At 34.1% G+C, this 24,084-nt stretch overlaps 3 protein-coding genes and 1 long non-coding RNA gene across 5 annotated transcripts; all 4 read left to right on the top strand.

Moving 5' to 3' along the window:
* Nucleotides 1-1,336: 1,336 nt before the first annotated feature.
* LOC145641872 (1,4-alpha-glucan-branching enzyme-like) lies at nt 1,337-12,131 on the top strand. Its single transcript, XM_081692885.1, has 5 exons — nt 1,337-1,724; nt 5,619-5,711; nt 11,416-11,626; nt 11,865-11,934; nt 12,035-12,131. The coding sequence occupies exons 3-5, from the start codon at nt 11,416-11,418 to the stop codon at nt 12,099-12,101; spliced, it is 348 nt and encodes a 115-aa protein (XP_081549011.1). The 5' UTR covers nt 1,337-1,724; nt 5,619-5,711; the 3' UTR covers nt 12,102-12,131.
* On the top strand, nt 7,790-9,842 carry LOC145643060 (uncharacterized). The gene is made up of 3 exons (XM_081694220.1): nt 7,790-8,486; nt 8,662-8,942; nt 9,024-9,842. Exons 1-3 carry the CDS (start codon nt 7,790-7,792, stop codon nt 9,840-9,842), a joined length of 1,797 nt encoding a protein of 598 aa, XP_081550346.1.
* Nucleotides 12,132-12,156: 25 nt separating the features above from the next.
* On the top strand, nt 12,157-15,279 carry LOC145641874 (uncharacterized). Its single transcript, XR_014115578.1, has 4 exons — nt 12,157-12,560; nt 12,645-13,008; nt 13,945-14,114; nt 15,091-15,279. It is a non-coding gene; the product is annotated as an uncharacterized LOC145641874 (long non-coding RNA).
* Nucleotides 15,280-15,623: 344 nt separating this feature from the next.
* On the top strand, nt 15,624-18,738 carry LOC145641873 (uncharacterized). 2 transcript variants are annotated; one of them, XM_081692887.1, is made up of 5 exons: nt 15,624-15,772; nt 15,852-16,119; nt 16,224-16,402; nt 16,483-16,603; nt 17,692-18,738. In XM_081692887.1, exons 4-5 carry the CDS (start codon nt 16,523-16,525, stop codon nt 18,151-18,153), a joined length of 543 nt encoding a protein of 180 aa, XP_081549013.1. In that variant the 5' UTR covers nt 15,624-15,772; nt 15,852-16,119; nt 16,224-16,402; nt 16,483-16,522; the 3' UTR covers nt 18,154-18,738. The 2 variants fall into 2 exon arrangements, with proteins under 2 accessions (XP_081549013.1, XP_081549014.1); XM_081692888.1 differs by having other exon boundaries at nt 16,309-16,402.
* The last annotated feature ends 5,346 nt before the right edge of the window (nt 18,739-24,084 follow it).

Here is a 24,084-nt window from a genome sequence, read left to right on the forward strand (position 1 = left end):
TGACTGGGCTATTTCTGTCTTTTCGCTATTACATTGCATGTGCTCTCAGCGGGCTGACGCGTGGCTATTTCTCTTTCTTTGTCGGTGTTCTTGCCACTTACTCTATCTCTTTTTTTCCTGCTTTCTTTCCTGATTAGCTATGTCTTCCTTCCTTTCCTTTGTTTTTATAAAGTTTAAGTATTTCCTTTTTGTTTTTCAATTCCTTTTTCTTTCATAGTAGATTAATTGTTGTTTTCTGATTGTGTATGGGTGTTGCAGCGGCAGAGTCGATGGTGCAATTTCAAGGAGCTGGTGGTGGTGTAGTTGCGCGATTTCGAGGAGCTGATGGTGGTGTAGTTGCGCAATTTGAAAGAGCAAGTGGTGGTGTAGTTTTGGATCTGGTTGTTTCGTGTTGTAAGGTATGTTGATTAAAATTTGTGCTTTTACTCATACTCAGAATTTCTCCCCTTGAGTATTTGTCAGCAGAAAATTTGTGCATAATGTTGATACTATAAGTAAATTTGTGCATACTCAAAATATCAATTAAAAAATAAAGACGTGAGAAGTGTTTTTAATCAAATTTACTAATAGCATCCGAATCACTCATAGTATCAATTTACTTATAGTATCAAATTTAATCAAATTTACTTATAGTATCAATTTACTTATAGTGCTCATAATTAAATTATTAATTAAAAACATAAGTTAGCTAATTTAAATAAAATTAGAATTAGAATTGTGTATAAAAATTAATGTCCTGTAAATTTCTCTTATAAATTTGTTAAGGATTTTATAAAGATTATGAACAAAAAATAATCACTTGTAAATTTGTCTTATTAATTTATTATTTAAATATAAACTTAGCTTCAGAGACTACAGTGATAGCGGAAATTGCTTTTGGAGAGTGCACTAGTAAAATATAGTATTTATACAGGAAATTGTTTGGTACGGTGATGTGTATCTATGTGTATTTAAAAATTGATATAGGGGTTTTAGTGTGTACTCACTTCCTTTTTTTCCGAGGAGATAAAAATTACTTTTCTCTTTTTAGCTACTAAAATAATAATAAAAATAAACTAGAGTATATTTAAGATGTCTTTTTTAGTTGCAGTGTATTATTTAATAATTTTTGAGGAGGAGATATTTTTTTATGATGTACTAGAACAATTTATATGGTCTGGCTTTTTTGGCTAATAAAATATATGGGATATATCCTTTTTTGCTATCAGTTTTTTTATTTATATATATGTGCTGCATGTTTGGTTTGCTTCAATTTATTATAGATTTCTGACTTGCTAATTCTTCTTTATCTTCTGAAAGAAAAGGTTTGTATGTGAAACTTTGCTGGGGTAATTGGTTAGTTAGTTTTTCATAAAAATGTAATATGATGGGTTGAATTCCATATGGATCTCATTTGTACAGACAACATTGGATATTGACTTAATGAATCTTGAACTTTTATATACCATAATTTCCTGAACATACATTGATGTACAATTTTTTATTTTACAGTTATGCATTTTTTATAGATAAATAAATTAGAACAATTACTTGAAATTGGTTGTTTATGCATTTGTGTTATTTCTGAAACCTTGAATTTGGTTAGATAGCTTAATTTTTTTTGGCCTTGTGTTTTGTGTTTTTTTCTTTTTTTTTTTGGATAAAAAAAAGGAAAAAAAAGAATAATTGTAGGTCTATGCACTTGGAGCTGGTTGTGCTGGTAAAATTACTTGCAGCTACTGTTGGTAAGTTTATTGTTGGTGATTTAAATTGGAATTTTATAAGGTGGCTTAGTTTTCTTACATATGTTACCTTAGTTGTTGTACTTTGATTGTAGTTTAAGTTTAGAGGATGTATATGTTTCAAATTTTTTTTTTTTTTTTTTTTGCCGGTTACAGGTTATGGCTATTTAGTCAAGCAAAATTGCCATTCCATTTCGACCTCTTTTAGGTCAATTAGTTGATTGTTTAAATTTTCCTAAACCGGTTTATGGTTTCATAGATAAGGATAGGAATAATGCTTGTGTTCGTATTAAGACTGGATGTGGGAAGTCTGAATTTGTATTTTTCGGTGGGGAAGATAATACAGTTGAGGAGTCCCAAGAGAGGGCAGCTCAAAAAGTTGTGCAGAAATTGATTAACTAATTTGGGGTGCGGGTGAATGATTTTACATCCGATAGAGCAAGGATGTATCACCTATGCAGTAAGCTTTTTAAGCATAAGGTGGTTGAGTTATGTAGTGAGAAAGGGATAGTGATGCCTGCTGCACAGAGGAATTTGGGCAAAAAACCATCTGATGATGTTGTCCATGTGACGATTGACTTTGTAGGCTTTTTAGGAGCTGTTGTTACAAGGACTGGAGCAGAAGTAAGTCCATTAGAGACTGTTTGGGTTGAAATTTTGGGTTTTGTGTCTTGGCTAACAGTGTCTTGCCCACATAATGGAGGTGAAATGGAATGCATATATAGTGATGCTTGTCCTGAGTTAACTGATGCGAGGCAAAAGGCTTCCAAAAGAGCTATTCATTACTTGGTGACTAAGTATAATCTAGAGATCATTGATGCTAATTATGGTCCAGTTTCAGAGAAGCATATGTTGCTTGTAGTGCTTTAAAAATAAGGTTTTACCTATTAAAGGAGCATTTGGCTGCCAGAGAAGAAAACTTTGCTACTGATGAATGCTTGACTCCTACTTCTGAGAGGTTTCAACTACCTAAGATTGGTTTGCCTCCAGCTGCTCCAATGAAAAGACGTTTGGTTACAGCATTAGATGCAACATCTTCTTCTACTATTAGAGTTGCTGAGCCTTTGGTTTCTAACATACCTGAATTAGAGACTGTTTGGAATCGCGCAAAGTTTTTTTAGCCTATTTGGAGTCTTACTTTAGTATTTTGGGTAGGAAGTTGTTTGCCTGGCTACAGGTGTTTAGGTTTATCATTGACATATGCTTATTATCTTTCCTTTTTTTCTTAGAGCCTAAGTCTATGAGTAGTAATGGCTGAAATTTTTCATTAGAAAACAGACTTGAAGTCTGTAACTGAAATATAATGTAATGTGTATTTTGAATAATAAATGGATGCACTTTTGATTTGTAGTTGCTTCAAGAAAATTTTATAATTTTATTGTTGTTTGCATGGCTTCTTAATTTAATATTGCTCTTTGATTAATTTTATTGTTGATTGCATGTCTTCTTAATTTGACAATTCTCTTTCATGTTTGGTGTTAAATATGTTCAGTGTTTTATTTTTGGAAGCTACATGGAAAATATAAATAAAAGTTTAATTACGCATTAGCTTTTCTGTTCGCAGTTTAAAGTGGTAGCTATGTATGTATACTGATATTCAGATTTCGATTGTATAACTTAGTTCATGTATGTATATAAGCATGTGAGGGAATAGGGGAGAAAAGGAAATCTCAAAGGTAGGATTAAAGTTAGAGGAGGTAACAAGATGAGATAATGACAAGTTTCAATGGCTCTATAAAATATTACAAAGCAAGTATTGTTAATGATATGCAGATGTTCTTACTAAGGTACAAAATAACGTAGTAGATTAGTAGAATTCATTTTATTTTGTTTTGTGGCAGTGAAAATAGGGGGATATTGCAATTTCAACTCGAGATCAGTGTAAAATTCAAGAATTATTGTTATTGATGCTGCTTTAATCACAGGAGTTTACGCAGAACAAATACTAGAACATGTAAACATTTGCTTGAATTGAAGGAGATGTGCAGGTTAATGTATTAGGTTGATCGAATTTGTGTGAATTTAAATTTCAGAGCCTTTTAAATTGCTCCTTGTTTTATATTAAAAAAACATCTTGTTAACTGCACCTGATAAGTGTCATTTATGGCACTCATAGGGTAGTCTTTTAGGGTTATTTCTTTCCCTTTTTCATGCTTTCTTCTCTTATTTTTGGTCCTTTTTCTTTAGGTTTCTCTTTCTCCTCTTTTCTTTATGGTTCTCGTGTTTTGGTCGTGTTTTCCTTTTATTTGGCTCTTTTTCCTTTTATTTCCTTTCTTTGTTTGCTTGTGTAGGTATTTGGAGAATCACCTTTGCAAAGGAATCGAGTTGGGGCCTTAATGATCAAGTAAGGAAGAAGCATTTGGCTAGAGAGGGCTTAGAGAGGCCTTGGAGAGGCCTCGGAGAGGTCTCCAAGGTATTTCCAGCAGGCCGCGGGCGCGGGTCAGTGGAGCCGCGGGCGCGGGCTTAAGAAGAGCAAATTGCAAGATTTTGGCAGGAGCTTCCCGCGGTTGCCCCGCGGTCTCTTCGCGGGCGCGGAAAGTTCTGGAGAGGCCTCAGAAGAGTTGGAGAGGGCACGGCCCTCATATCAAGCATAATTGAATTTCTTTCCAGGGACTTCCCGCGGTTGCCCCGCGGTCTCTCCGTGGGCGCGGAAAATCTGGAGAGGGCGCTCCATCTCAAAGAGACCGCGACCCCCTGATTGAGTTTTGGGAGCAGGGGATTAGCCGCGGGCGTGACATCTTTAGCCGCGGGCGCGGGTCTATCTTGCCGCGGGCGCGGGTGCTGCCCAAAAAGCCCGCGGAGGGTTCCGTACCCATTTCTCCGCGGCCGCGGATTCATCGAGAGAGACCGCGGGATTTGCCGGTTTCTTCTTTACCTATAAATAGAATTGTAATTCCTTTTTGAAACCAACTTTTATTCTATTTTTTCTGAATTAGTTTAGAGCTTAGTTTTCTCTCTCTTAGGTTAAGAGCTTCTCTCTCTAGATTAGGCTAGCTTAGGAGTAGTTTTAGAGAGAGAAAGTGAGGAATTTCAATGGTGATTGAGAGATTGAAGATGCAAGTGTGACAATTGTGTTGGAGATCTTCTTAATTATCAATGAGCATTTCTAAACTCTATCTCATTCAACTGCTTTGTTTAATTTGATGTTTGTTTGGTTTGATTTTGATATTTGATGTTTGATTAGAGTAATTGCTCTTGATATTTTGTTGATTCTTGTTTTCAATAGTTGTTAGTTGATAGATGATGATTCTTGAATAGTTGTTTGGCTAGGAATTGGGTGAAACTTGTATGATTGATTAATTGTGATTAATTTGGGAATTGTGTTGATTGATTGTTGAGATTAAAGTGATTAGTTAAGGTTTACATGTGTGTAATTCAATTTGGCCTTGAGAACTATGCTAGATTGCATTGTAATTGCTAATGACATGAACAATTGATTTAGGAATTGCAATTATCAATTGGTTTTGATTGTGATTCTCTTAGTTTGTTATTCATAGTGAACCCTAGCTTAACAATTAGGAGATAGCTCTTTGATTCCTATTGATTTCTCTTATCATTTAGTCCTCACAACCTTTGATTGGCATGCTCTTCCCAAGTTGTTGCAATTGACATGATTACTTGTTGATCCCCGTTCCTAGTGTTTTATTTCCTTGGTTACTTGTTTTGTTAGTTGTTAGTATTCTCTCTTACCTTCGTCTTCGACCTAGCTTAGGCGCATAATTGAAAGTGCTTGAACATTACCGTTCCTTTGGGTTCGACCCTTGACTTGCCTCTATACTCGTATTTAGGTTTGTTAAGTGTTTATAAATTTAGTTTGACCGAGGGAAGATTAGATAACGACCTAGTTTTCCCTTCGTCAGCACCTTTTGAGAATTTTTATATGTTTTCTTTTTACAGTTAATGACATAAACTGGAATCATTAGTGACTTGTGCAAATTGTTGAGATGTGCAAATTGTTGAGATGACTTGGTCTGCAGCAAAGTAATATGGGTATATCTGAAAAATTTGCATAATGCTTACGATAAATTTTTCTATTTATATGCGCATTGCTATACGGATTTATGATGTTTATTTTATATTCAAATTGCTAAGTTATTGTTTTAATTGTTTATATGATAGCTGATGCACCTATTAATTTTAAGAGACCATCATCTCAAGGTCGAAAATCAAAGTGAATGAGTGCTTTGCTATCAACTCATAATTCTACTAGGTAAAATAGATCATTTAAAATAATAAAATTATTTTTTTTGTGAACCAAATTCATAAGTTCTTTATTCTTTGTATAGTCAAGCAGAACAACCAAAGTCGAAAAAAGCCTAAATCAAGACCTTCGAAATATATTGTACTTGAAAGTGGGTCTTTTGCCTTACTTTGAGTTACTAAAGTGAATATATATATATAGTCCTTTTTAATAAGATCTGGCTTAATTTCCTTTTGGTCGTGCTACAGAGAGGCCTTTGGCTCTTAGAGTTACACCAACAAATGGCCAAAGTTCAAAACATCTAAGGGATGCTGCTAAAAGTAAGGTTTAGTAGTGATTTCAGTTTACGCATTTAGCACATATACACTGTTGCACAATCGAATTATCTCAAATATCCTTTAATGCTATTACAGAAACCCCTGCGGCTACTATAGGAAAACCATTACCTACGCATCCCCTAGAATTATCTCCACCTACTTACTGTGATAAATGTGGAGCTAAGAAGTGTGAGTTTGAAACTCTACATTTTTGTTGTGGCAATGGTGATATTAAAGTAGCTGAAAATGAATATCCCCCTGAATTAGTAAGGCTTTTTACTTCAAGAGATGAAGATGCTCTGCATTTTAGAAGATATGCTCGATTATACAATAACTTATTTTCTTTTAGTTCAATTGGAGGTAAGACTAATAGAGAAACATACAAAGGTATATATGTCTTTAAACTACATGGCCAAATATATCATTCTGTACAAGACTTATTACCAGATGAGAATGGTCCAAAGTATCTGCAGCTTTATTTCTATGATGGCCAAAATGAATTGAAACACAGAACAAGCTGCTTTCCTGAATTAAGACAGGATGTTATTGACAAATTAATGCAAATAACTAAAGATAATCCATATGCAAGATTTTTCCGCTCTTTGAAAGAAGTAAATGTTGATGAGCGTACTAACATTATAATAAATTCAAACACTGTACCAGATCAAAGGGTATATAATGCTCCCACTTCAGATGAAGTTGTTGTTATCTGGCTTGATAGTGTTTCGTCAAGTCAGAGTTCATGGCCGCATATTCTTGTAACAGCAAAGTCTTCAAAATCCCATCGGATTGCCCATTTTTATGGGTGTTATGATCCTTTGCATTATCCCCTGCTATTCCTAAGAGGCGAATGTGGTTGGCATCAGGGTTTAAAGAAAACTTCTTATGGTGGAGACAGATAAATGGCAACCAAACCTGATCCGATACAGTCATGTGCGGTGCACACTCCGGTAGATTTTCTAGATGCAGAGGCTGCTCGTAAGTTCTTAAAAGAACTATGTATTCTTTTTAAAACTGTTTCTATGCCTATGTTTCCGTATCGCATGCTTAATTTGAATTTTCTCTGGACTTTAATGTTTATAGGAGCGTCTGGAAGACATACTAAAGCTGATAAGAATATCTCTGCAAGGGAAACTATTGTTATAAGCTTCAAATTAGAGAATGAAACATGCTCTTAAGAGCAGGCCGTGCATTTCCGCAGTACATCACAGACATGTATATCAAAGTTGAAAACACAAGGTTAGATTTTTTTCGGCAAAATCAAGATACAATAAGAGCGGATCTTTATAAAGGGATTCTAGACACGATAGAGAGTGGCCAGACAAGTGCAGCTAATGTTGGTCATAAGTTCATTTTCCGGCCACCATCATTTATAGGAGGCCCTCGTGATATGAAAAGGAGATATCTGAATGCAATGGCTCTTGTTCAGAAATACGGGAAACCTGATCTCTTTGTCACTATGACTTTAAGCAATGATATATGTCATATAATTTCAGAAAAGAGGATTGCCACATGCTCATTTTCTCTTGATTATGGAGCAACAACATAAGATGAAGTGTCCTGCTGATTATGATAGATATGTTTGTGCAGAAATACCTCCTGCTACTCAGCCTGAGCTGCGTAAAATTGTGTTAAGGCATATGATGCATGGACCATGTGGCCACTTAAATCCCGAGTGTCCTTGTATGAGAAAGAAGGATAATGTTGTTTCTTGTAAAAATGGGTACCCAAAACAATTCACCGCACAAACAACAACAAATAAAGATGGCTATCCTTACTATAAAAGAACTGATACTGGAGAACAAGTGAAAGTCAGAAATGCTCAGTTAGATAATCGATGGGTTGTCCCTTATAACCCGTACCTCGCAGCACTCTTTGATTGTCATTTGAACGTAGAAGTTTGTTCAACTATTAAAGCAGTGAAATATTTATATAAGTATGTTTACAAGGGACATGATCGAGTGGCCTTCAATATTTTGACTGAAGATAAAAAGTCTAATGATGAAATTGCTCAGTTTCAGTCAGAGAGGTGGGTGTCACCATGTGAGGCAGCTTGGAAAATTTTTGGATTTGATTTATTTGAGATGCATCCACCAGTCTTACCTTTGTCAGTTCATATTCCAGACATGAACACTGTTTGTGTACGCCCTTATGAACATATGGATGTTGGTATTGCAAGCGGTGTTTATGCTAAGACTCAATTAACAGAGTTCTTCCGTATGAATGCAGCTACTGATAATGGTCTTGGTTTTTCATATGTAGAATTTCTTGAACACTATAAGTGGGATGCTTCAGCAAAATCATGGTCCAAACGGCAAAATAAAAAAGTGATGATAGGGCGATTAGCTTTTGTCGTTCCTTCGGAGGGTGAACGCTTTTACCTTTTCTATTACTGAATGTCAAAGTCCAAAATATTTCACAGACCTGCGCACGGTTGAAGGTTATGTGTGTGCAACTTTAAAAGAAGCATGTCTTAAAGCTGCCATTTTAGAAGAGGATGATGCTGCAAGCATTTGTTTGGCTGAAGCAACTGAACTTCAGCTCCTTGGGGCTTTACGCCAACTATTTGCAACTGTTCTTATATTTTGTCAGCCAAGTGACCCTAAAGAATTATGGCATAAATATTATTATGCATTTTCAGAAGATTTTGCACACCAATACCCTGGTGTAGAAAGCAAAATTAAGAGATTAACTGCCAGATTAGTAGAGCAGCATCTAGAGGCCATGGGAAAGTCATTATCTGCCTGTGGTTTGGCTGTTTTAGTGGATGACAATGATAACTAGATTGATAGAACAAAAGACATTCAAGATGCCTTAGATGCTCTGATTCCTCAGGCTTGTATCGAGAGCCGTGGCTTGCTAAATACCGCACAAAAGGAAATTTTTACTTGTATTAGGCAACATATAGTGGAAGGAAAACCAGGGGCGTTTTTTGTAGATGGTCCTGGTGGAACCGGTAAAACGTTCTTATATAATGCATTATATGCTGAGATTCGCCTCATGAATAAGATAGTTTTACCTATTGCTACATATGGAATAGCCGCGGCAAATATTCCGTCAGGTAGAACAGCACACTCAAGATTCAAGATTCCAATGGATAGTGATGCTTCATTAGCGTGCAGTGTTTCTAAGCAAAGTAGCTTAGCAACATTAATAAAGGAAACATTGCTTATAATATGGGATGAAGCATCAATGGCAAACAAGAAAAATCTAGAATCTCTTGACCTTTTATTGCAAGACATATGCGATAGTGATATTATATTTGGTGGGAAAGTAATTGTCTTTGGTGGAGATTTCCGACAAGTGTTGCATGTTGTTCCTAACAAGACTCAGAGAGAAGTAGTCGAAGCAAGTGTAGTGAGTAGTTATATATGGCAGCATTTGAGAAGATTCAGATTAACTGAAAATCTTAGAGCCAAGGAGGATCCTTCATTCTGTCAGTTTTTGCTTTCACTAGGAAACGGTGAATTGCAAACCATGGAAAATGATTTTGTTCAGTTGCCTCCACATATAGTGCAAACTTTCCAGCCTGATGCTGATCCAATACAAGAGTTACTTCAGTCTTCTTTTCCAGAACTTGGTTCAGGTGCTCTAGATCCTTAGATCTTTTCAAGAAGGGCTGTTCTAACACCTATAAACGACGACGTTGATACTATAAATTCTTTCATGATCGAGAGATTCCCAGGACAAGCCATCTCTTATACAAGCTATGACACTATTCTAGATGATAGTGGCAGTGTATATCCTACGGAATTCCTAAATAAACTATGTCCAGGGGGAATGAGTCCTCACAATCTTATGCTCAAAGAAAATTGCCTGTAATATTAGTTAGAAACCTCCTTCCCTCTTCTGGTTTATGCAATGGAACACGTCTTCTAATGTAAAAGGTTTGTCCCTAATTTAATTAAGTGTGTGATTTCGGTCGGGCAGTATCAATGAGAACATGTTTTCATACCTAGAATTAAACTCAACCATCGAGCTCTCAGAAATATCCTTTCCAATTTCAGAGGAGCCAATTTCCTATCAAGTTGAGCTTTGCAATGACTATTAACAAGTTACAGGGACAAACTTTAGATCAAGCGTTAATCTATCTCCCTCGCTCGTGTTTTTCACATGGACAGCTATATGTGGCTCTTTCACGTGCACGGTCTGCAGATAAAGTGAAAGTTATATCGGTAGCTCCTACTTTACAGCATTCAGAGAACTCTGTTAAAAATGTTGTATCTTATGCGGTCCTAAAGATAGCAGGAGTAATCTAGGCAGCTATGCACTAACTAAGCTCGGTAAGCTAATTTATTCTATGTTTAACTTTTGTTCAGGTTAATCAACAGGTTTAAAACTTAAATGACCGTCAATAAATAGCTTATCATTTTTGCATTGCAGGGCAAAAATTTTGAAGAGAAAGCTAATTTGATTTGAGGTTTCTATACTAGCTCATGCATAAAGTTATAACTATTTTTTGGTGGGGTTTTTTTCACATTGCTTTCCTTAAATATGACATTTATTTATTCTGTATGGTTTTTTTTTTCAGCAGATTCTTCGTTTCACTTTCAATTCTTTGTTCTGCTGTGGTGCATATATTTACATGTCACGGGCACAAAAGTAGTTATGATCTCAACTGGTGTGTTCAGTAAGCTAAACTTGAGTCTTCATACTCTCATATTATGAATAATTCTTGCATTATAAGCTTGATGCATTGCCAGGGATGATCTATTAATCAATGCTCTTACAAACTGCAAGTTCTAAGCAATAAGTAGTCATACTTCCAATTTTCTTTAATTGTAGACTTGTAGTAGACAGATGATGGGTGGTATTAAAATGTTATCTTATTCGGGAATGAGGAGAAATTGATTCAAATGTCTTTATGACATCAGCATTGAACTGCATCGTGTGTGTTTTCATTACTAAAATGTAACTTTTTTTTGGTTTCCATGAGTTTTTATGATGCTTAAAGTAATCATCTGTATATTCAATGGTTAAAAAGTTATGAAATAATTTTCATCAGATTTTAATCTCCAATGTTGAAGTGCTCATCAACATCTTGCAATAACTGAGTATTGCTGAAAATTTAATTGTATATATTGATGTCCAGTATTTCCTGTAAACCCTCACAGTACTGGAAATTTGTCTAGAATCCTAGATGCAGTAGCTTAAAAATGCCCATTTTCTTTGACAGATGAAGTATTGTCCTGCAATCTCAGCAAGTGCGACTGAAAGCAGTCAAGCAATGGAAAATGCTGAAGTAGAGACAGGGAATCTGGGAATCTTGGATGTGGATCTTTCCTTGGAACCCTACATAGATCATTTGGAATACAGAGTGAAGAGATACGTGTATCAAAATCAGCTCAATGAAAATTACGAAGCTGGTCTCGAGCAATTTTCTCAAGGTGATGTTCTTATCTGCACTAAAATCCCGCTAAAATGTTTACACTTAAACAATAATCTTTTAGTTAGGTTGAAGTATCTAGTAATGCATCAATTGTAAATTATGTCTCTATGCTGTATTAAGTGAAAAATGTATGGTTCTTGCCTATAGCCTATCTATGATGCCACCTTTTGTCACCATGTAGCTTGGCATGTAGGAATATTAGTTATACATTCATATTAATTATGTTTATTTTATAGGATACTTGAAATTTGGTTTCAATCATGAAGAAGGGAACATTGTGTATCGTGAATGGGCTGTTGCTGCTCGGTAAGTTTGTTACAAGTCTAAAAGACTTTAATTTGTTTGAGCTGAGATTTCTGATTTTTCTAAATCTCTAAAATATCATAACTTTTCTAATTGATCTAAGGCGGCTCAACTTATCAGGGTCTTCAATGCGTGGGATGGTTCCAACTACAAGAAACCCTATCACCTAATAATGCATATTTTTGACAAGTGGATTGACTGAAATAAGAAGGAGAAAGAATGGTCCATGAATGAAATCATGTTAAGCTTGACTAATAGAAGATACACTGAGAAGTGTGTAGCTTATGCTAAAAGTCGTGATCACGTCCAAGTTCTTCCTTTATGGTTGCAAAATTACACATTCCATGATCCTTATGCCACTAAACTATGTCCTTTGCATGTACAGTACATAATATTTTAAATTTCCTCTTTGAGCCTCTCATTTTAATATCTCTTTCCCTCCCTAATGATAATTTTAATATATCTTTAGTTCTCTAATGATAATATCATAGGACTTGCAGGAGAATGGTGGAATGCAAGCACTGAGGCAGTCATTAACCAAGCAACAAAAACAAGAGGCGGTCCAAATGTATCAGATGCCTACACCATCAATGGCCTTCCTGGACTATTATACATTGGCTCAGCTAAAGGTATATGCAAGGAAAATTTAACATTGTCTTAAATAACTCAACTGAATATATAAACTGTGAATAATCACAAAAGTTTATGTGTAGAAACCTTCAAATTGGCTGTAAAACCTGGCAAAACTTATCTCTTAAGGCTGATTAATGCTGCACTTAATGATGATCTCTTCTTCAGCCTCATTACCCTGGTGCTACCTTCCTTATGATGGCTCGGCCTTATGTTACAAGAAGCGGCACCTTTGACAATTCTATTGTTGCGGAGTCCTTGAATACCACAACCCCAAACCATCAACCTCAATAAAAAAACTTCCTCTCTTTAAGCCCACCCTTCCAGCCCTTAATGACACTTCTTTTGTAACCAACTTCACCAACAAACTTAGAAGCGTAGCAAATGTCAAATATTCAGCCTCACAGTGCTCAATCTCATGACAGATTAAGAATTTCAGAGTAATGGGTAAGAGGAGTTCAGTTAACTCATCTGATGAGCTAATTAAGCCTTTGACTGAAAATGTTTTTAGATTAATACTTAGCTTTATTTACTATGCAAGAAACTTGTGTTAAGGGAAAAATAGAATATTTTTCATTCTTTGCCATAAATTAGGATTGCTATAAAATGTACATTTAAAAGCCCAAAATTTTTTGTTCTTGTGGGTTTTAAAAGCCTATAAGCTTACATGGCAGCCATTAAGGTCAAATGTACACAATCTGTGTTCAAGCAAAATTAAGATTTCGAATTTCTATATATATATATACATGGACTAATGCTATCAGTTTTAGGTCTGATATGATTTTGACAGATTGTAGAAGCCATTCCCTTAAAAAAGGAAGATTGTACTACAATATTTTACTAAAGTGTGGCTGTCATGAATTCAGATCTTTTACAAAAAGAAAGTTACTATTATTCTATTTTAAATAAAGAAAATAAACTTTTCCCAGGTTTAAAAATGAATATTAAAGTACAGTGGGCAGCTAGAATTTTTTACCAGAGGTATGGTTGAACAATAGAAACAGTAAGAAGGTTGAAAAAATTACCATTGGTAATTCTGACTACTGTTACCAAACCCTTTCCCAATTTCAAACTTCTATTTTCTATTCTTAAATTCTGTCCTAACTTATATAAAAACATTTGCTCCTTAGAATTTCGATTTTTTCATAGAAAAATCAAACAAAGGAGCACTAACTTAGTTAACCATGGCAGGTATGGTTTATGTTTTTACATATTACTTGCATAATCCCTTACTATACTTATTCTTAATGTTTTTGCTTCAAAAATTCCATATTATCTGCTTGTTTACTTAAGATTAAATAGATATTTATTATTGTAATGTTTGATATTATCAATGTAGCACTCCTACTATACAAAATAATATAGAAAGGTTTCTATACAAAGATAAAAAATACAAAGCAGCTAGGCAGAAACAAGAGTATATGTACTTGAATCAGTTAAATGCAGCAAGCAAATCTTATATAGTAAGGGTAGTTGTTGCTGAAAAGGGAAGGGACACACTATCTTCGAAAAAAACAATTAGATTCCAAACTTTACTGCTAAAGGATGAAAAGGTATACATTTATTACTTTATATATGTGAAGATCATGTTAGCTCTATTACATTTGTGATGTAACTAAAATAATATACATAACTATAGTCTAACCTATGTCAAGCACTATGGTAACCTGTACATTAACTACACATACAAATAGTATAAAGCATCTTAAATCTGATTACATTAGTTTAATTATTCTTATAATAATCTGTTTATGCTATAATCATGCTCTTACTTATACTATAATCATGATTAATTTTAAGCTATTTAGTTTTATCTTACAAGATAGTCAAAACATATTTTAAGTATGCTACTTTAAGTAGCTGTGAATAATTATGCTATTTTGATAGGCTACTTTGAGTAGCTATCCTTTAAGTATGTTTAACATTTGTTCAAATTATTCAAGTTAACTTTCTTATTCTTTTATAAAATATAAATTCAACCAGCGCTAAAAACTATTAAATTTGGCAAAAATTATTTAAAAAAAAACACCCATTGTATGTGATTTAAATTGAATGTAGGATAAACAAGGAGTAGATAAACACTTTAAGTGATTTTCAATCAAATTTTAAAGCACTACCTCTGTCCAAACTATCTGTCAAAGTGTCCTCACAATTTTTGATGGAGGGAGTAGTAATTTAGCAATGAAAGAAGAAAGCACGTACAAAGAATTGCATAGAAACAATGTAGGGTGTATGGTTAAAAATCTGGTAGCACACCTATTACATAATTATTAGGCTCACTTAATTAAATTATCATATTGTGTAGATATGCTACTTTAAAAAGCCTAATATTGTTAGATCTTTTGAGTGACTTTCTTATTCTTTTATAAAATATTGATTCCATCGGCACTAAAAACACTTTGATTTAGCAAAAATTATGTTGAACAAAGCACACATTATATATGATTTAAATCTCGAACCAAAGATAACTTATTCTCTCTACCTAATAAAAAAGGATATATAGATTCATTATCATATTGTGTTTTACAGGGTAATAGGATGCGTGGAACTTTATTCAGTGATCAAATTGAAGCATTTGAATATGCATTACAGTACTTAGGTGAATACGACATTTCTGCTGCACCTATTAAGTTTATATGACGAAAAATGGAGAACTGAGCTTGATCAGTTTCCTTAACAAATGACTTTTGGAAGTAGAACTGTGATCCAACCAGTTCATCTAGAGCTTGGACCAAGTCTACCTAATTATCAACCAATTGCGAGTATACCTCGTGCGGTTGATCCCGATGAGAGATACGGTATATTGCACTTACTCAACAATTCCACATAAAAATAAAATAATAAAAAAAAAACTAACAAACACCTCTGATTTCACAGATATCGTCGATGTGGCGTAATTTTGGAACAAGAGCCAAGGAAAATCGAAGGTAGAGATGGAAAGAGAGAAAGCTTGGTGCGAGAAATAGTCATTACTGATCAAAGGTTAGAATCAAATCAGCTCAATGTTCATCTGTACTAACAAATATTATTTAATACATAATACAAATTGAATAGCTAACAATAAACATGGTATGTTACAGCTGTGATCAACAGCTTACCATCTCGCTTTGGAATGATCTAACAACACCAAAATACTTTGACAAATTGCTTAATTGGGAAGAAGCATTCAAGGTTATAGGTTTTAGGGCTCTTAAACCATATACTCGTCGTGGTAAGACAAAAGCTGTTATTCTTTAAGTCATTAATAAATTCATTACTATAAGTAAATAATCACTATATGTTTTATTTAGGCTTTTCTATGAATTCTGGTATGTCCACTCAAATTATCTATGAACCTGAGGGAGATCGTGCACGTGCGTTGCCTGATTGGTAATCTCCAAAACTTAACTCAACAAAAACAACTATTTTACCAGTATGCTAATCATCTTTGCAATAATCAATGTGCGGGGCTAACATGTTCTATCAAAAGGTAGTGGATAGGCAAGCTAGAGTATTGGAAGTCAGGTACCCAAGTGAAGAGAAAAAAATACTTTCAATTGCTGAACTGAAACAAGAAAGGTGAACATCACTTCATTACAGTCTCTCCTAACAAATTCACAACTTAGTAGTAATTAACACCGCAGGATTTAACTTTTATTTTATAAATTACAACATATGCGTAGCCAAGAAACACTTTACAGGATGAACTTCTATGGATAGAAGTAACCATTCAGTATGCAGAATTAGAAAAAGTGAATGCATATACAGGTTGTTCGAACTGCTGGAAACACACCAATCTTCCATTGCATAAGCGCTATTCTTGCTCTTCTGGTTCAAAGAAAGAATGCATTTCCACTAAGAGGTATAACTCCATCTCATTTTTAAAACCATACCTATTTGTTAAGACTGTAGCTAACAAAAATCATCACACCTTTCTGCCAGGATTACTTTTAAATTTGAGGCAAGTGATGACACAAGTACTATGGCATTCACCACATTCAATGATGACACAGAAAGATTGTTCAGGTGCAGTGCAGCTGAAATCTATGCCATAAAAGAAGCAGTAAGTTACAATTACTATATACTAACATTCTAATTTTTAGAATAGTTTATGAATACTCTGTAAACTATGTAAGAATACATGAAAGCTCTGGTTGATGCATTTTTATTACAAGCAACAATATAGTTGAGCTTGTGATTACTCAAGTTAGATTTAATCTCTCTCAAGTTGAATCTGTTCACAGCTACTATTTTTGAAGACAATGACTATTATGAATATCAAAATGGAAAATAAGGGTCATTTAATGAGGATGCATACGCAGCTCATACTATACAAAAGGACCCTAATTTTAGAGCAGCTTATACTTCAGAAATTATATAGAGTTTTGCCTAGGTGTTTAAATCATTATAGTCTTAAAACTCTTGGTTCAGGTAACTATACTAAAAAGATTCTCCCCCCAAAAAAAAAACAAAACAAAAAAAAAAAAAAATTATACTAGAATAAGTTGATCAACTCCACCTATTTTTGCTTCTTGTATCCTTCCATTAAACCAGCTAGCTCTTCATGTGCACCACAAAATTATGCTATCCAAAAATTTTTGAATTGTTTATTTCATCTATGTTCTGCTTATAATTCCAAATTCAACCAAATGAATGTGTTTGTCTTAAGTTTGTGATCTGCCAGGTCATATAGCTTTTTCAATGAATAATCAACAATAGTATGTCAAAAAGTCCAGTAAAGATGAACATATAAAGCAGTTTATATGTTATATTTCAATGAATTAGAACACAAAAAAAAAAGAAACTTTTGCACAAATGCAGAGTAAAAATGCATGTCCTTAATAAATCACAAACTCTAGGGTAATGTTGCTAATCAATACCATTTACAAAAATATATAAAGAAAAAAGGAGGAAAAAAATCAAGCAAAGCATAAAATGAAGAATAATGCTACTAATTAGTCCCACCTCTATTGAGTTAAAGTGTTAATGATACTTTAGTCACCTTAGCAAGATGTGTTAATCTATTGTCTTAATGTGTTAATATGTTCATGTCTTAATGTGTTCATGTATTAAACTGTTAATGCGTTACTCTATTGTGTTAATGTTGCCATAATATCGGCATGACTCTAACAAGTTATCAATTCAATATAGGATAACCATGACGCATTCAAGGTTATTCAAGACATGCTCAGTAGCATGCCGTTCTACATTAAAGTAGGCCCGACATTGCATTTAGGACAGAACTATGTCCTAGAGGGGACTCTCAAGAGCATTGAACCTAAGGAAGATCCTAACACACAAGAAGCATTGCAACCATTTGATAGCAGCTCCAACCAAGGAAAAGATGGAAATGAAAAGGATGCGCAGCAGACTGTGGGATTAGGAAATCCTGAACCAGTCATTCCAACCCCAAACATCAAAACTTCTTCCCAAATGCAAACACAGAAAGACCCTTGCACTGAAACACTTGAGTTACCTCAGCAAGATGTTGAATCATTTAAGCGCAAGAAAACTTTAGAGAAAAGCCCTACAAAATTGGGGGATAAAGAAAATGAGTCCGAGCAGAACTATAACAAATCCGTGCAAAGAAAAAACTTTGCTTTGGTGGAATGACCCCAAAGAAGCACTTCACAGGCCAAGTCCCAGAGATTTCTCCACAAAAGGATCATGCAGAAGATGTCCAAACACCATTGGTAACTGGGCAGAAGCAGGCCAAACCTGTAATTGTGAAGACCGAGAAACTGAAATAATCTTTCATCCAATCTGCCACCAGAAATGATCAGTCCCTGATATGCAAAAAAATATATAGTAATCTAATGAAATGTTTCACATCAGCTATTTAAGGTGCACTATCCAAACATCTTTTAAATTCTAAATATTTTGCTAGACTAAAAATATATAGGCAACTATAAGAACTTTGCAATTGTTGGAATCACAGAACAACTCAAAATGCAAAGCATAATAGATAGTTGCCTACGTATTTTATATAAGAATCCAGCATCATGTAGTACTAAATCTCCAGTTTAATTTCTTAGTTTCATGTATATAAGAGTAAGATGTTGTAGAAGATAATCTTTTTAGGGTTTCCAAGGACCACTAACAATGAATAGTGTTCCTGACAAACACCGTACTAAGATCATTGCCTAATGTAACGCTACATTAATGTGCATGTTAAATTCTATTTATAAAATTATGGTATTTATATGTCCTGCTTTTATGAAATTTATTTCTATGCTATTTTTATAAAAATTCCTTGAACTTATGGAAGTTAGTCAACAAAGTACAGAGCATAATCATCTTATAAAAATTCACATTAAGTTAGTAGTGAGATAGAAACCACTAATACAGATAAATCACATTAGCTTTGTTAAAAAGATAACACTAACCGCATTAACACATTCAACAAAGCTACGAATTCCAGTACATAAAATTAAACCGACACAACCATCCATAAATGCTCCTAACAAAAGCTTATTTAGATTTGAATATTCTAAAGCAACATAATATAGACTAGCCTTCAAACCAAAGATACTTAGGTTGTAGCACCTAGACAGGACCAAGCATTAATTCAAAGACAAAAGGATAGCCTTGACGATAAGCCACCAAAGCTCCAACACCATCAACTATTCCCTGCTCTTCATAAAACACCTCAACACCATTCTTTAGTATACAATCAATGATTGTTCTTCCTTCTTTCACCAAATGTAATTCAACACACCATTGCTTTGTTTTGCAGAAAAGAAAACTAACATTAATGGGTTGTGCATTCCGAAAATGATTCCGAGCAAATAACAATGGAACACCCTGCCAATATCCAAAAAAAAAATGAAAATTTTTTTATATAAAAAAAATATAATTGACAAAAAAAAATAAAAAAAAAATGACAATGTAACAAAAGCAATACTTATAATAATTCCTTGGTGAATCCATTGAGGATTAAAAGTATACTTAAATGATGGATAAGAGCATTGTTCTTACATTAAACTTAAACGAGCATCCAGTTCAGAAATGCTCAACGGAAGTCTCCTTCGAAATGGCACAGTTCTTGTTGTAGGTACATTTACATAAGTTTTTTCCTCACCATGGACATTAAAGATATAGGTGTGAAATACACCATTGCCCATGAAATACATAATTAGAGTATCTCCAACTTCAATATCATTATCAGACATAAATTCTCTCCACCCAACCTCAATATACATACCACTAATCATCTTTCTAATAGTAGTCTTTCTAATAACCAAATCCCATGAAAGCCCATCTTTTCCGCGGAAAATCTTACAAGGTCCACATTGGTAAGCTAGAATGTGATAAAAGGTAATAGGAATTTCCTAGCAAAGACAATCAAGTCAAATAATCAAATTCACTACAAATTCAAGGACAAAATCTAACAAATTCAACTTTAAAATAGCTTTTAGCAAACCATACAACAACATCTCGATGTTCTTCATTGACTTTCAAAATCCATTTCATAAGTGCGTTATTACTGGCCTAAGAATTCATTTGAAAACCATAAAACAAAAAAAAAAAAAATAAGAAAACAGAAATTCACACATAAACAGAAAACACATAAATTCTTGTTATTTAAAATAGTAAAAGTTAGACTAATGTTAAGAATTAACATAACATTGTTACTGTCAAATCTTTTACACTATAATAAAAATCGGATCTCTATCACATAATAGATAGTACATTATATATAGTTACAATTGCTTAAAAATAAAGGGTACATTGTACATTATGTGGTTAGAATAGCTATAAACTGTAGCCATATGAATTAAAATATGGGAAGGCATCCTTCATGGACTGCAAATACTTCAGCTTTGCAGTATGAAATGAAACCACTCTGAGAAAACTTATTAAAAATGTGCACATTCAAAAACCAATTCCAATACATATATCTTCTCAAATAAGTCACTCAATAATGAACTATAACAATCCATAGCAATAACTATCTAAAAAGTTAAAGTTTAAAGCAGCAAATTAGAATATCAAATTGGCATTCATTAGATTTAAAGTTGGCAGCAATCTCATTTCTATTTAAACTTATTAAAAATAATTACATTTGTCGATCTTTACCATAATACAAGATCAAAAAAATCGAAGTATAAGCTAGCTTCAGTTTAATTAATACTTAAACTGAAATAAGCCAAATTTCAATATAATTAATTTTTCCAAGCTTTGTGATTAAAACCAAGTATAAGCTATATTACTTTAATCAGAACTTACCATTTAGTACATTACAAATAACCTTTAATATCTACAATGATCAATGTCATTTGAAAATCAAATAATTTATTCATGGAAAGATAAATGAAGAATTGAACAAGTAATTGAAATCGTTATTCTAAAAGAAATTGGTTATAAAAAATTGATTTACAATACAACGTTAAATAGATTAGAGCTAAAAAGATTAAAACCAATATATCCTTAAATTGTGAAATTGATAATAACCTTAAAACTTTGGGCATTTTTATTTAAGTAGCATTAATAAACAATAATCGGTTACAGTAAGATGGACCGACAAACTCATAATCGATCACTTTAATTAATTAATTCAACCATTTATTAATTCAAACACAAAAAAGCAGAATAATATATTATGTTTATATAACAGAAAACATCTGCAAATAAGAGTAGAGGATCATTCTATAGTTGAGAGTAATGTACAAGAAGAGTGCTTTTTCAAACCCTTAACTTAATATTTAAATCAATTTAGATCGAATAAATTTCATGGATATCATACTGTGAAACTAGAATAGCTTGAGAGTTACTATTCTTACTAGAAGTTGAAAAAACTATTATGACATAGGTTTTTTTTTGGGAAATTCTACATGGTGGCCTCATGGTTTCCATTTTTCTACGTGGAAGACGAAGTTTTTTCTAACACTCTAAAGTGGCCCCAAGGTTTTGAAGTATTATGCATAGTGCCCATTTTTTGATTTTTTTGCTAACTTTTTTAGCTTTTGGTTAGCCATAAGTAAAAATAAAATAAAAAAAATATTTAAAAAGAAAAAAAATAAAGAAAACCACCAACCACCAGCCAGCCACCCACGGTAGCCGGCGCGCCTAACCCCCTTCCCCACTGCCCCCCAACGCCGGCGCGCTTAACCTCCTTCCTCAACGGCGCCGGCATGAATCGAAAACCCTACTCCCTCGGCGTCAGCCAGCCACCCCGACTTCCCTCCCTTCCCCTCCCCTAACCAATCTCGTAACCCCAACCCCCACCAATAAAAAACCCCTAAAAGAAGCCGAAAAAGTTCGACTGCCCCTCCTCACACACACGAAACCCTAGCGTTGACCTTTTAGAGGTGTGGGGGAGGGGTGGCCGAACTTTTCCGGCCTATTTTTGGGGTTTTCGAAGGGTGGAGGTTGGGACTTTGGGTTACGGGTTTGGCCTATTTATGGTCGTTAGGTTACGATGGTTGGGGAAGGGAGGGTGATCGAGGTGGCGCCGGCAGTGGGGTTTGGCTAGAGGCTAGGTGGGTGGGGGTTGGGGTTGTGGATGGTGGACGTGGTGGTGGGAGGGTGGTCGTGGGTTTGGGTTTTTTTTTTAATTTCCTTTCTTTTTTATTATTTTAAAATATAATTTAATTATTTTTTAATAAAAAAAAACAAAGGCTAACCATTTTAATTGTAAAGGTTAGCCAAAAAATCAAAAAATGGGCACTATGCATAATACTTCAAAACCTTGGGGCCACTTTAGAGAGTTGGAAAAAACTTCGTCTTCCACGTAGAAAAATGGAAACCATGAGGCCACCATGTAGAATTTCCTTTTTTTTTTAAAAAAGAAATAAAAAACACTATATTGCAGTTCAGGAAGGGAGGTCTTTCATGAACACCAAAAAAATTCAAGCATAGATCATTCTACAAGTACTAGATACTACAAATGTATATGTATTCCATAGAAATGTAAACATTTGTTCATTGAAATCATAAATCATACTTCAGCTGCAAAATGTGAGTATAATATGAGATACACTAGCGCTTATTGGAAAAAAGAATCCAATTATATCCTAAATCAGAGTAGTTTTGGCATGAAAAGCAACAGGGTCATAAGATGGAAGGAAAGAAGAAAGGAAGTAAACATAAAGTAAAAGAACAAGGAAAACTCCAACGTACAAAGAAAACTCCAACCCTTCCCTACTAAATTTTAGATTAACCTTGAGTTTGATAACTTCAATTAACCTGATAATTTGGATTTCAACACTCGTACATAAAGCATACATAGTAATGCGTATGCTACACCTTTAAACATTCAAATTCAACCATTATAGAAGATCTCGAATGTTCTTTTATTATTACAGCTGCAATTCTCAAGCGTTACAATAACCTATCACTAAATTGGCATTTAAAGAAACACAATCTCAAACACAATCGGATCATTATTCTGCAAAAATACAATTCCGATTTTCCCATATTCTAACTGACCAACTGCAATCACTTGTGAAATTCCACTCATTATCCTACTATGAATATTTCCATTTAACCGGGAACAAATTTCAACAGTAGAATCCCATCTTCTATCTCCAAATCACATTTAAATTTCAGTCTGCACATTGACATTAGCAAACACCTGATTGCTAAAGGCTACTGGAATTTCCTACACAAGTAACATATAAAATGCATTCTATACAATAAGATCAGTTATTTAAAATCTTATATTCATAACTTAAGTAAATACAAAAAGATACTAATTAAAGTATCTTCTTCATAGCATGTTGGTGTAATCACCCAAGGGAACCATGGCTTATTCCCAATTCCTAGGTGTAGACACCCAAATGTGTCTCCCCAAAACCAAATCCGGTGATGAGTACCTTTCACGTCGAATCATAATTGAATGAAGTGAAAGTGTGGAAAGTCTAGTGTTGTGGATAGTTTTAATTTCTTTACTTTTCTCTCTGTTTTTGAAAACCTATTTTTAGGAAAATAGCCAATACAGTTTGGTTGGTCCATGATATGGGTCCATTAATAGTGTAGTTGGATAGGGTTTGAAAAGAGCTTTCCAACGATATATTATAAGCCCAATTCCAATGAATAATGAGGAAGTTATGACCAAATTACTAAACTGTGCCCGGTTTGAACCTTATATGCGGCCCAATGATCTAGAGGAGGGCCTAATATGGATTTATCATTCCTAATGCAATTAGGAATGGTTCTAGTCTTCTAGATTCTTCTATAAGGTTCTTTTCATTCCTAATTCAATTAGCATTGATAAATTGACTTTTGTTGACTTTTTGGAATTTTAATCAAAATAAAAAAGTGTTTTTGAGGAAAATACGATTTTATCCTCCTGTACGGTTAAATTTTATCTGATTTTAGAAAACGCGTCAAAATCCTGATTAGCGCCTAACGCCAGCATTAGCGTCTGGCGCTAAGCTTGGCGCCTGCGCTAGCGTTAGCGTCTGGTGCTAACTCTGTTTTTTCGCGTCAGAACTCTGGTTCGATTTTCTATCTTTTTGGCTGATTTTCTATATAAATAACCTCTTAAAAACTCCGTTTTCAATCATCTACAATAATCAATTTCTTAGTTTTCTAATTCTT

This window comes from Chenopodium album, chromosome 8 (assembly GCF_948465745.1).
Source record: "Chenopodium album chromosome 8, dcCheAlbu1.1, whole genome shotgun sequence".
NCBI lineage: Eukaryota > Viridiplantae > Streptophyta > Magnoliopsida > Caryophyllales > Amaranthaceae > Chenopodium > Chenopodium album.

Bases quoted from the DNA above. Each gene is read 5' to 3' on its own strand.
- LOC145641872 (XM_081692885.1), top strand. From the start codon at position 11,416: ATGAAGTATTGTCCTGCAATCTCAGCAAGTGCGACTGAAAGCAGTCAA. The intron at 11,627-11,864 runs GTGATGTTCTTA...TTTATTTTATAG, and splicing joins TCTCGAGCAATTTTCTCAAG to GATACTTGAAATTTGGTTTC. The intron at 11,935-12,034 runs GTAAGTTTGTTA...AATTGATCTAAG, and splicing joins GAATGGGCTGTTGCTGCTCG to GCGGCTCAACTTATCAGGGT.
- LOC145641873 (XM_081692887.1), top strand. From the start codon at position 16,523: ATGGCATTCACCACATTCAATGATGACACAGAAAGATTGTTCAGGTGC. The intron at 16,604-17,691 runs GTAAGTTACAAT...AATTCAATATAG, and splicing joins TCTATGCCATAAAAGAAGCA to GATAACCATGACGCATTCAA.
- LOC145643060 (XM_081694220.1), top strand. From the start codon at position 7,790: ATGAAGTGTCCTGCTGATTATGATAGATATGTTTGTGCAGAAATACCT. The intron at 8,487-8,661 runs GTTTTTCATATG...AATATTTCACAG, and splicing joins AGCTACTGATAATGGTCTTG to ACCTGCGCACGGTTGAAGGT. The intron at 8,943-9,023 runs GTAGAGCAGCAT...AATGATAACTAG, and splicing joins AGAGATTAACTGCCAGATTA to ATTGATAGAACAAAAGACAT.